Raw genomic sequence first — 13,041 nt, 5'->3', positions numbered from 1 at the left:
AGCGACGCCCAACCCTAGCCCCGCCTCCTCCATTTGCAGCACCGCTCTGGAGCTGGGGAGTCGCCCTGTCAATCATTCCATTCTAGCGATGCCATTGGTTAAAATAAACGCCCATCATGTGTTAAAGCCCGTGATTTGAGATCTGATTGGTGGATGTGGCCGGTAGGAGTTACTCCGTCCTCAAAGGATTTTTCCCCGGAGTGGCCAGACGGGCAGGGGGACACAGGATGGAAGAGCTAATAGGAGTAACTAACGGGACATGCGGACGGGCTGATTTCTTCTAATATTTCAAGTGCTGGTGAGGGCCTTATGATACTTTCTACAACGACTAATAACACCTTTTATCTAAATGGAGATATTTGTGTGGCTATCTCTGTTAACTGTAGTCTCATTTGTCCAAACTAAGAACTCGACCACTGGACATAAGCTAGCTAACCAAGTGGTCAGTTAGAGCGGACCCCCAGTTGAGGATAATAACCGGACTCTCCGCAGCCGAAACCTGCCTTGAAAATTTAATAATTTTTCAGCTGCTGGGTAACTTTGACGACATAATTGATGTTGGTTGTACGCCGGCGTGTTAAATCAGTTTATAAGGCGCACGAGCAGAAAACGGCTGGTTAAATTTGAGGTTAAACCCGGCAGAAATTCATGGGAACCGAGGTAGATGAACAGATGTGGGTCAGTCTATCAGTAACGGGAAGCGGCGGTGCGGAACAGTGATTGATCGCGGTTGCCATTAGTTCACGCCTGTGTGTGTGCGTGCGTGTTTTTGTGAACGTGTGTGTGTTTGTGTTTCTGTGTGTGTGTGTGTGTGTGTGTCTGTGTGTTGTGTGTCATCAGCCTGTGGGGAACAGAGAAAGGAAGTGTGCGTGGATAAAGTGGGAAATTTAAGGCATTAAACGTCTATATAGTGCATTGTGATAACTTCAACATGACATTCACGTGATAACATTTAATTCACAAAAATCCAAATAAAGTGTTGAATACTATAATATAAATGATAGGAACTTTGTTATAGATACTGATTAGATGCTTACCTTATATTAAATAGCAAATATATCACCAATATCTAGGCTGCAACTATTCACTATTATTCAATAAATCGACCACATTTTCCATTAACAGATTATTGATTATACTCTAACCTTTAAAATGACAAAATTAACACCAAACAAATGCATGAAATGAGGCATTAGGAATTCTTACAGTTAATATTGGTTTTCCCATCTCTCAAGCTGAAAGCCACGCATGCTGTTTTCATCACTCAATGTTTTTTTTTTGCTAAAATTTGATTCATTTAATTGACCAAATGAATCAGCCGTTAAGCCTGTTTAGTCCATTGTATCACCATTTGGATTACGACAAATTGGGGTCATGTTTGCATTAAAAAATTAGGTGTTTAAATAAGAATAATCCTGCAGATTTACACATATAGATACAGATAAAGATTTACATATATTAGAGCTGGAAAAATCACATATAAGATGATTAGATTGATGTTCAGTTCAACAATCAGCCAAACTTCCTTATGTTTAAAATGAACACCAGTCATAATTGTTGTTACCCACTAATTACCGTTTGCTCTGAGTCATGAATTTGGACAAACTAAACGTGTATAATGACAAGATTATATAATCATATTATGATTTTCCTACAAGTCGATAAATAATACTATTGAATCATCGCCCAGCCTTAACAGATTTTAAAGTTAAAGTTGTGACGAAGCTTCCTGACCGATTCACTATTCAGTAGATACTTTTACCTCACAGGCACATGAATATTTCACCACAGGTGCCCCTGAGTAACATTGGGACGAGGAGACGTTCCTGGACAGGCGCAGTGTCACAGCGGAAATATTTTACATCATATTTAGGGCAGTGTGACCTGACGTAATCCAGACTGAATTATTCAAAACATCAGAACAAGCAAAACAGCCTGCAACACAAGGAGCTGTACTCAGCTCATAAATTGGTAATGACTCCCCTTTCAGTTCTTAATGGAGTTCTCACATCTGTAGTAAAAGGCCTCTTCTATCTGTGTGTGTTGGCGCAGAGATAGAGATGTGGGCGTCTTGCAGGAGTCACAGGGGAAGTGTGCTTTAGCCAGGATGCAGCCTGACTGTCACCACTCCGAGGATCAAAGACATTTTTGCTGCTAATGGGACATTTGATAGGCCACCTGGTGTGTTTGTGTGTGTTTGTAGGTGTTTGCATGCCTGGATGCCATAGTATGTATTTTGGCTGTAGTAAATTACGCATCCAAACACATGACAGAAAGGAGGAGAGAGAAACATCAAGCATGAGAGTGAGAATTAATATCTGAAAGCATAATGTGCTCCTCTGTGGTGCTGAGGGTGCGTTGGGCTTATGTTCAGGCTTTACTCTCCCTTTCTTGCCCCCGTCTGTCTCCCCCGGGTGAGTGGAGGACGAAGGAGGAGCGCTCGCTTGCTACGCTTTCATTGGAAGAGTACAGGGGGCCTTAAAGAAGGTCGAAGAGGAGGAGGAGGGGGAGGATGCATGGGAGAGCTAGCGCTGTTGCCGTGTGAACGGAGCTCTATTGTCCCGGGAACCTTTCAGTGGCTTCCCCGAGGTCCCTGCTCCTACCCCTCCCCCCACCCAATACACTCTCGCTCCCGTACACACACAAACACATAAACACGAACACACACACACACACACACACACACACACACACACACACACACACACACACTCACACACACACTCTGTCTCATTCACTGTCTCCTCTTATCCCACTTGGTGTCTCTCTCATGCACCCTTCTTTGCCTCCACTTTCCCCTCGTTTCTCACAAGCAGACAGGCCCGTCCCTCCTCCCCCCTCCTCCTGCTCGCCCCCAGTTGCTCATTATTTCGCCTCATTGATGTGATTGTCATGCCAGCCAGACAGTAAAAGCAAAAACATGCAATCTTCTCATTTGCATCACCTCCTTCCCATCCTATGCTACAAGAGGCACAGTGTTTCCAAAATGTTTGTGCAGACTGTTAAATCCAAGGAGCTCTGTTGCTCAAAATCCGACCTTATTGGCTGTGCTTGGCGTTCTTTGTGGCAGCACATGACGGTGTCATTTTACCCTTTGTTTTTTCTTGTTGGCGTGAGGCTGTTGGGGGTTTGCAGGGGGTCTCTAGCTGAGAAAACGGGGCCAGCTGAGGACTCTGCTGGTGGGAAGTGAACAGAAGTGTCTCTTTTCTGTCTTGGCCAGCTGTAGTGACACGATCTGTAATTACAGTAGTTTCCTGCTGAGGCACTGAGAGCCAAGCGCTGCTCCTTGCTTTGATGGCGATTTATTCTAATCAAGATGTAACCTCACCTTTCTGTTTGGTCTCCTTTTATTCACAAAGAATTCAAGATGAATATTTTAAGGTCTATATTTTGTTGATGTGATGGGTTAACAAGGTTTTTGAAACTTACCTCCCATTAAATCAAATTTCTTGTGATCATTAATTAATAGCTGCATAGTCAAAAACATATGAGTTGTATTGCTAGTGTCTGTCAGCTATTATTAGCCTTCTGTCACACTGCCAGAGCTCCTGTGTCTCTCCAACCTGCTTTTCTCTCTAGTGATTTTTTTTTGTGGCATAGCTGCAAAGTAAAAACTCTAGAAACGGTAATTAATGGTGAGTAATTTGGTTGGCAAATCTAAAAATTGTGTGTGATGGTTTTGAACGGTTCGAAAAGGGAGCCTGCACGTTTCCATCTGTCTCTGTCCTCCCGGTTGCGTCTTGATCCATAGCTGTATTGTTATGGACAGGAAGGAGCGATGTGACAGAGGCAGGACCAGGAAACAGGAGGCGGGCTGAGGCTGCAAAAACAGGAAGCAGGAAGATGCTCTGATAAGATGGGATTTGTCCTGCTTGGAGTAATTGTCTGCAGTCCTTTGAACTACAAAGAGTTTAGAGTGATCAGAGCCAATGAGGGTTTGGTTTAGAGCTGTGATGGTACATTTTCTGCAGCTGTAGTATGATTCAGGTGTTTGTCTCAAGATACATTCATTCTCGTTCAGCAACACTGCATTCATTTAAGTACACTGCATTTGACGTTGGCGTGCTGCGTCGTTTTCTGTGTTTTTGGTGTCTGTCCGACCACATCCACGAATCTCTTTTTGTGTCATGATTCCAGCTGGGCCAGTGACAGGCCAGCCTGGGATTAGCTGGCATGCTGTATCTTCCTTTCCCTAATGCTTTAATCTCTCTGCTGGTTGCCACAAGTGTTCTGGCTTTGGGACACTGTTGGTCATCACTGTCGATTCTCTAGCCACTCATACTTTCTTTGTTTTTACATGCAAAATAATGTATATATACAGGGGGCACAGAAAAAGAGAAATATGCAGCCCCTTTCTACCACAACATTACAGTCACGAAAATAAATCTCCCAGGAATTGATTTATAGAGAGGACACAACCTGAAACAAGCAATATCTTGTGCAGGGTTAATGCATTACTTTATAACTTTGTTATCTTATCTTTACTACAGATTCATACATTTATTGAGAACATAATCAGCAAATTAATTAAGAGTGAAATTTTTTAAATTTCAACCTTAATTGATATTTTTCACGTTCATTATGATAATCAAAGTCACACATAATGTCTATCTGTCATAGATGCAGCATCTGTTCTGCTGCTTTCTCTATTATGGGTGGGGTACCAGTGTCTAAAGCAGTGCCTGTTTCCCGTGTCTCCGTGCAGTTTGTGTCGGTGTGAGGCTTCGCCATGCCGCTGGTGAAGAGGAACATCGAGCCCCGTCACCTCTGCCGAGGGGAGCTCCCTGAGGGCATTGGCAGCGAGCTGGAGTGTGTGATGAACAACACTCTCTCTGCCATCATCCGTCAGCTCAGCAGCCTGAGTAAGACACGCACTCACACTCACACAGACAAACACGTGCTCACAATGTAGCCTTTGCAAGAAGGAAACAGCAGCAAAACGCCCCGAACTTAGAAATGGAAAACATAAATGGTGGTTTTTGTGTAACATTAAAAACAGCATCCTCAGGCTACGACCCCACAAACTTTAACATGACGACTTTCAACTGTGTGTGTAGCCTCTTTGTGACAGGACAGCATCACATGGCTTCGTCATTAATCCCAAGGCTGTGATTGATTTGGGTGTCGTCATGGTTACAGGGCCTGGGGTCAGTGGGCTAGCAGCAGACTTACAGCAGCCTCACACTGCAGCACAGAGGGCTGAAATGTAATCCTTTTAGATAGCTCTGCTAAAGTGAACTTATGTGGACAGCTGTGTGTGTGTGTGTGTGTGTGTGAGAGAGAGAGAGAGACTAGATGGGTGTGTGCTAAATGTTTTTGTGTGTAGAACTGTTTTATATTGATTGTAATTCTCACTGTAAATGTATTATACAGAGTTTTTATAACACCAAGGGCGTCTGTCTTCACATCTATTCTCCCATTGTTTCATAACCCGTCACCAGTATGTTATGTATTGTCATTTGCCCACTTATCCTCAGCTGCACCCATTTTCCCTCTCTTACACTAACATTGTTGAGTTCTTTTAGCATGAATTCAAACCAGTCCAAACCAGTGACGTTAACCTTCTTTTAGGCCCAGTCACATCCATTCTCTGTCTGTCTGTCTGTCTCTTATTGTGTCAAGTTCCTCCGTTGGGAGTGGGCCTTTCAACAGCAGCTGTGGGGGCTATATATAAATGTCCACACAGGCCTGGAGCGCCTACAGACAACATACACTGTGTGTCTGTGTGCACACGTATGTGTGTGTAAGTGGACTGTAAGAATCCTCGGGAGAGGTCAGAGTTGACTGGGCTCAGCAGGCCGGATCTGTGATTCTTCCTTCCTCTAAATATTTTTCCTGTAGCCCATCCTGTCAGCAGGGGACACACAAATAGCCCTTAGCCTGTTTTTGCCATACCACCTTTTTACACACACTGTGTTCTATAATTAAACAAAGTTATTAAAACGGTGGAGAAGCTGCTCTGGCTGGTTTTTAACCTTTTGACATCCAGAGGAGGATTTTTGTTTTATCCCAGTCTTTCCTTTTCAGCCCTGCTCAGATTAGCAAACAAAGTAAAAAGCCTTTTACACTCATTAGCCCAGGGCGAAGACCCCCAGAGCCTAGAGTTTATAGCCTCCTGAGCTCACACTCCTTTGGTCCTTACTGAACATCAGTACAGAGCAAGGTCATTGCCACTTTTCAGTGTAATTCCCCAAAACAGAGAACCCAAGTGTGAATTGGGATGAGAACCAAAACAACAAAATGTTTGCCATCAGATGTTTGATAGTGCTGTGATCTGTCCTGCAGAGGTTAAGCTAGGGCTTTACTGCTGTGCATCTTAAACCAGGTTACATGTGATCAGTAGACTTGATCACATGTAACAGACCCAAGTGGCAGTGATCTATAATCTACCCAAGCTTTAACTAACTCAGAGGATATTTGCATTGGTTTTAAACGTCTCCAACTCCTCTACATTTCGCACACAGCAACATTTAGTATGTGGGTCTCGGAAATGCCACGTGCACTGCTGTTCAATTCACATCGACTAGCCTGTCCCTTCTCAGGTCTTTGAGTCTATATGTGAACATCTAGTGGGTAGCCATGGGGTTATAGGTCTGGATGTGGTCACCTTTCAGGTGAAAAAGGAGTTTGGAGTGTGAAATTTACCCCTGTTCTACTTTTAGTTACTGGAATGATGGGATTATGAGCCTTGCTTAACGACAACAGCAGCTGTTGATGTAGGGGAGAGAACGTTATTTGCTTTCCCTGCTAAAATTTCAGCAAATGGTTCAGGGATTGAGCTGATCCTGTGAGGGCGCGGGTCTCTAGCAATAACAAGGCAGCATCTAATAACTTCAACAAACAATGCAGTGCTGTAGGAAGTCTGCAGTCAATGCAGATTCATTTATTAATGAGGAATGTTGCTATATGTGGCTGTATGAGATGCCATTTCCTGCACACGCACTCTCAAGATTGTGTCACATTACCGCTGTATTGATTGGACTTCAGTCTCTTTGGGGATTTACTGGGCTTCAGATAATGATTACAAGCCTCCTCCTTTCTCTCAAATTTCCCGTCTCTGTCTCTCACTGCTGTTGCTTTCCAGGTAAACATGCGGAGGATATATTTGGCGAGCTGTTTAAGGAGGCCAACACCTTCTACCTGCGTGCCAACTCTCTCCAGGACCGCATTGACCGGCTGGCCGTCAAGGTCACCCAGCTGGACTCCACCGTAGAAGAAGGTGGGCCAGATGTTAGACGTTTGAGGGGGGAAACACAGCAAGTCACCACTGGAATGTCTCCTTTTAATTCTTCAATTGCTTATTTCTTTCTTTCCTCTTTTTATGCTCTCAGTTTCCTTACAAGACATCAACATGAGGAAAGCCTTCAGGAGCTCCACCACTCAGGACCAGCAGGTGGTGTCCAAGAGCAGCGTGCCCAATCCTGTCCGAGAGATGTACAATCTGAGCGACAAGCCTCCGCCACTCAACATCCTCTCAACATACAGGTTGGTGTAGTTGATACACACACACTCACCAAACACTCAGACCTCCTGCGCACCATTTATAGTAATGATTGCCTTAGTTTTAACAAATGAGTATGAAACAAACAGTGCATGTGTTTTTGCACCGTGCAGTTTTATCATGCAAAAGACAAAACAAGCATTGGATCAGATCTGTTAAATAGCTTAAATTTCAATTTTCAGTCATGTGTTCTACTTTAAACTTTTGAGAGTAACACTTAAAAGTCCTCCGCTGCTCTCGATTTGATTCAGGCTCGTTTCTGCCCTACATTCGCCGTGAAACAGCACATTTGGTACTATTTCCTGCTGCTATTTGGTTGCTGCTTTTATCCAGTGTGCTTTCCAGTACTTTGGGTGCATTACATATTTAGCATGGCTGGCTCCAGTGGGAATCCAACTCCTAACCCTGACTACATAGCACACTTTTCTCTCTTCCTCTCCAGTTTTCCTGTCTCGCTACCTTTTCACTCTTTCATCCTGTCATTTCTAGTTATGCTGTCTCTGACAGACACGCAGCACCAGTTCACCCTTGTTCCTCCATCAGTCTCCTCCACTTTTGTAATATTCATAACTTTACATGTTTTATACCCAACTTAGTCTTCCACTGAGGTACACTGAGCCTTTTCTCTGTTTTGTTACTCTCCCTAAACAAAGACTTCTCTACTCTTGTACACTATTTACAAAGATGCTTATGCGCCTGTATGATTAAGCCATCCATCGTATCTGTTTCTGTAGGGATGACAACAAGGAAGCACTTAAATTCTACACCGATCCCTCCTACTTCTTCAACCTGTGGAAGGAGAAGATGCTGCAGGACACAGAGGATAAGAGGAAAGAGAAGAGGAAGCAGAAGGTACAAGTCTGTGCATGAGGATCTCACAGATCATGCTATGGATGAATATACAGTTACAGTTTACTCTGCTCAAAAACAACCTGCTGCTCTTCTGTCCAATGTAGAGCAAACTCAGATTTTTAGCATTAGTAGAGTCAGTAACCAAATATTGTTATAGGTGTCTATAGAAGAATACATAAGGAAGAGCTGAAATCACCTAAATGCTTTCTTTGTCTCGCTCGTAGGAGCAGAGGCGCTGTGTGGATGGGACATTACAGAGGGAGGTGAAGAAGGTCAGAAAGGCGAGAAATCGTCGGCAGGAGTGGAACATGATGGCTCTGGATAAAGAGCTGAGGCCCGACCACCGACACACCATACACAGAGACAGAGGGGCTTCCTCTGAGGGCTCAATGTCACCAGAGAACAGGTCGGTCCCTTCATTTTCCTGATTCTCCTAAGAAACGTTACGTGTTAATAGTTATAATCTCAGTTTAGTAAAAAACTGAGAGGTTAAAGAAATCTGTAGTAGTCTTTCTGTGTTTGAATTCTTTCCCTGTTTCACCTTCCATCTTCTCCTCTTGTTCCTTCCCTCTGTCTCCTTCAGGGGTCACGGCCCCGATCTGCACCACTATCCCAACTCCATGAACCACGCCGGCCACGCCCACACCTACTCCGGCCCACCGCCCAGCGTCCTGGCTGCCCAGATGGCTGCCGGGCACCGTGGAGGAGGTGAACTCGATAATAGAGGCAGGACAATGATGGCCTATCAGGGTGGGACACTGGGGCGATCCCACCACCACCAAGTCCCGCTGCCTCCTCCACCCGCCGAGGCTATGAACGGTGGCTCTGCGTCCCTTCCACCAATGGACTACAGGTAAATATACAAGCCTAAGAGTCAGCGCGATGCATTCCTCACACGCTAATAATGCTGCGTTTCAAGCTTTTACCACACTGTCACTCATATTCAAAGTCATATTCATATTTAGATGATATCCATCTCTTTCTTTGTGGCTCAATTTTCTGACAATTTTCATTTTTTTATGCATAATTTTCAACTTTATTTAAACATTCCCTATAAACCAGTTTGGTAATACAATGTCCATTATCCCTCTTCCTGAATCAAGTCATATATTCTGTGTGGTATAAGTGCCAAATTGTGCACTATGATGTTAGAGGACGTAAACTGCTTGCTGCATTCTTTGAGCCAGATATTTGTTTTGTAATAGTAATTTTTAAGTTAATTAACAATTTTACTGCCAGAAATGCAAATGTAATATGGCACCGTGTTGCTTCACATTCTCAGGTTGTAAATTTGTACAACATTAAATCAAGAGAAAATAAGGGCACAAATAGCAAACTCTGGACAACTCAAGACAGTTATTTAGCTGGCACTAGTTAACTTAAGAGTGGTAACACATTGGAAATAAATTATCTGACTGGTTTACTTTAATGCAGTTTTAAGTAGTGTACTGTACAGGTAAACAAGGCAGCACAAGCTCCTGCTTGAATCCACACTACTTGAATGAACTCTAAGCTAATGCTGCCACCTAGTGGGTCTCAGTTTAGATGCTTCACTCACACCCTGATGACTGCTGTAATGTTTGTGAACTCTCCACTAATTCTCTTTTGTTTTCTCGGCCTTGCAGTATGGATGGCTATGCCAACACTGGCCCCCCTCCCCCTCCTCCAGCCCCTCTCATCCCCTCTGCCCAGACTGCCTTTGCCTCTCCTCCTGGAGGTCTGATGCCTCCCGGGCCAATGGCCGCTGCTGGCGGCTACGCTCCGCCTCCACCACCTGTATCTGGAGCCCATGCAGCTCCACCTCCCCCTGGTCCTCCTCCTCCTCCCCTTCCAGCTGGTGCGTCCCACTCCATCACCCACAAAATGTCCTCCGCTCCCACTGAGACCTCAGTGGTCAACGATGCCCGCAGTGATCTGCTGGCTGCTATACGTATGGGTAAGAGCACCGTGTGTGGTGTGTGTGTGTGTGTGCGCGTGCCCCATGTCATTTCAATGTACCTGTGTGTCTTCTTTAGAACAATATGAATTTTCAAGAAAAGATTCAAAACAGCCCCTAATAAAAATGCAATAGCATTAATACATACAGTGCTGATGTAAGACATTCAACCCCTGGAAATGTTCATGTTTTACAAACAGTGAATAAAGAGGGTTTCATGTTTTTGTTCATGTAAAAACAGTATAATCATCCATTATAAATACATTAATGGCAAATTTTAAGTAAGAAATAACTATAGGTAACTGTTTGTGACCTACATTGACCTAATTGTCTCTAAAGAACAGGAAATGGCCTTGATCCTGAGCACTATGAAACATTTAAGATTGACTGTTATATTCTGCCAAAGTGTCTCCAGAGTGTTTCACCAAAGACTAAAAGACTAAAGACTAAAATCTTGAAATGTCTAAATTCAAAGATATTTTACTCATCTATAAATCTAATTTACTCTAAAATCCCGAAGTTCAGGGTATATCCAACAAATCCAATGACTTAATTTAGCACTTAATTTAAATAAAAATGCTGATGATATTTTTTGATACTCAGTTTATCAACAATGAGAAATGAATCTATAATTAAGGAAATAAAAGTAAAATAAAGCTACTTTGATCTCTACACTGTATCTTATGTCATTTAAAAACACGCTTTACATCCTGTATGTTCCTGTAGGCATCCAGTTGAAGAAGGTGCAGGAGCAGCAGGAGCAGCAGGCTAAGAGGGAGCCGGTTGGAAACGACGTGGCCACCATCCTGTCGAGGCGCATCGCTGTGGAATACTCCGACTCCGAGGACGACTCCGAGTTGGAGGAGAACGATTGGTCGGATTAACATACATTCAAAAAAATCGTATAACCTCTGAAGATGCACACACACACTAAGACACACAATCAGCTGTTCTCACACTCACTTGAAAGAATGCCTACTGTACCACACCCACGGGTGTTCACACACTTTGTTGCTGAAAACACACACACCACACCTACACACTATCACATGCTGTAGGTTGATATAAGCTGAATGGTCCAAAACTGGAAATCTGGGGGCGTATTCAAGATGCATAAACACTGTAAAGACACTAGTAATATACTGTAATGCTGACCACTCTGAAACATTAACACCCTAAAAAATATATATATTTCAAAGCATTGTGAATACACCCCAGTGGCTGTTTCTCTACCTGTTATAACACTATAGACACCCTGTGAAGGTGCTTATTTCATGTATAGTCGAAGCTTGAGAGTGTTAGAAGAATTAGAAACTTTCCTCTTGAGCTAACCAATGTACTTGTCTTTTTTTAATGTTTTTACTGAAACACTTGCGAATGCCATAGATCATGAGGCAACTTTTTAACATGACAATAACTGTAAGCGAGGACGTACTGGACGAGCTCAGGGTGAAGCTGCAGTCGACGATAATGGCCGAGGGAGTGAATGGGGAGAGCACATGAAACGTGTTAAAGACGGACAAGAGGGCGATATGTAAAAAGTCTTATTGATCATAATTATGACGGTTGATTGAGCCATCTGCGTCTGCAATCGATCACTGCTGTGTGGGAGGGAACGGTAGGGATGGGGTGGGGGGGTCATGTATATGCTAGTGTGAACTCTGTAACCTTTGACTCAGAGAAAATAAAATGAATGAAAGATCATGGCTGGGCTGCCATGTCTCTTTACTGTTCCACTGTCGTCGTAGAGACGACGCATACCTGGCTTTAAGACTTCAGTTTCCATGGTAACAGTACAGCTAAGAAGGGAGTTGCCAGGGAAACAGAAGAGTGCGAAAAGAGGGGCACGGAGCCAGGACGAGGATGAACAAATTAGTCAAGGCAGGAGTTTTATGCACAGCACATGTTTGTTTTTAATACAAAATTAACAAGATCTCTCAATTGAGTGAACTAACCAAAGCAATAAAAAGTACAACTAACACCTTGGAAAAATAGACACCACGTTCACACAAATGTTTTTACAATATCTCAGTTAAGTTAGTGCATGTTGATTATCGTTTATACATTTCATTTTGCAGATACTTAATTTGTTGTGCCATTTTCATCCAAAAAATAAAGTGCATTTCACATTGAGAACTACGCATACGTCTACACAAGATGCTGTTACTATGGCGTCCTCCCATCTCCGAGCCCCACCCCAGAACACACACACGCATTCACAGGCCCTTGAGTGATTTGATATTTAGCTCTAGATTAATAACCATCAACAAGACCCCTCCTGCTGAACTAACAGCCCATCACTGGCTACATCTTTTCTCAAAAACCTCAGCTCTGTGTACCGTCAATAAATGAACAAGTGTGTTTATACGAAGAAGTGTTACATCCAACATCACAGTCTTTTGCTATCCTTGGATACAAAGCCCTTGTTTACACCTGCTCAACCATGAAAACCTCAACAATAAAGTGGGCTGCACAAAAGGAAAACATTCACCATTCAGAGAAAGTCGTGTACCAATTATTTTTTCCCCCCAAACATCCCCCATCTGTGTAGCCAAGTCCGCTCAGATCACCCTTTAACCAGCCTTTACAAACTGGTGCATATTGAAGCGAGGAAAAAAAAAAAAATAGAAATTCTACATTAACAGCAGAGGTGGAGAAATGTCATTCGAAAAGTGGTGCGACCCAACTCATCCCGTAGTTTGACTGGCTTTGGTAGCACCATGCACGGTGGTATGAAGTCCCTCCTCTTCAG

At 43.4% G+C, this 13,041-nt stretch overlaps 1 protein-coding gene across 1 annotated transcript; it reads left to right on the top strand.

Annotated features, from left to right (window-relative positions):
• The first annotated feature begins 215 nt into the window (after positions 1-215).
• wasf3b (WASP family member 3b) lies at positions 216-11,897 on the top strand. The gene is made up of 9 exons (XM_070852919.1): positions 216-298; positions 4,706-4,862; positions 7,085-7,219; positions 7,332-7,485; positions 8,236-8,353; positions 8,578-8,759; positions 8,937-9,206; positions 9,979-10,289; positions 11,016-11,897. Exons 2-9 carry the CDS (start codon positions 4,730-4,732, stop codon positions 11,171-11,173), a joined length of 1,461 nt encoding a protein of 486 aa, XP_070709020.1. The 5' UTR covers positions 216-298; positions 4,706-4,729; the 3' UTR covers positions 11,174-11,897.
• The last annotated feature ends 1,144 nt before the right edge of the window (positions 11,898-13,041 follow it).

This window comes from Pempheris klunzingeri, chromosome 21 (genome assembly GCF_042242105.1).
Source record: "Pempheris klunzingeri isolate RE-2024b chromosome 21, fPemKlu1.hap1, whole genome shotgun sequence".
In the NCBI taxonomy this organism is placed as follows: Eukaryota; Metazoa; Chordata; class Actinopteri; order Acropomatiformes; family Pempheridae; genus Pempheris; species Pempheris klunzingeri.
The sequence above is the reverse complement of the archived record's forward strand: the minus strand, read 5'-3'. Positions and strand labels throughout refer to the sequence as shown.

What these genes read in the sequence shown, in the direction of transcription:
- wasf3b (XM_070852919.1), top strand. Translation starts at nt 4,730, where the DNA reads ATGCCGCTGGTGAAGAGGAACATCGAGCCCCGTCACCTCTGCCGAGGG. An exon ending in AAGAGAAGAGGAAGCAGAAG is followed by an intron (nt 8,354 to 8,577) that starts GTACAAGTCTGT and finishes TCTCGCTCGTAG; the next exon opens with GAGCAGAGGCGCTGTGTGGA. An exon ending in TCAATGTCACCAGAGAACAG is followed by an intron (nt 8,760 to 8,936) that starts GTCGGTCCCTTC and finishes TGTCTCCTTCAG; the next exon opens with GGGTCACGGCCCCGATCTGC.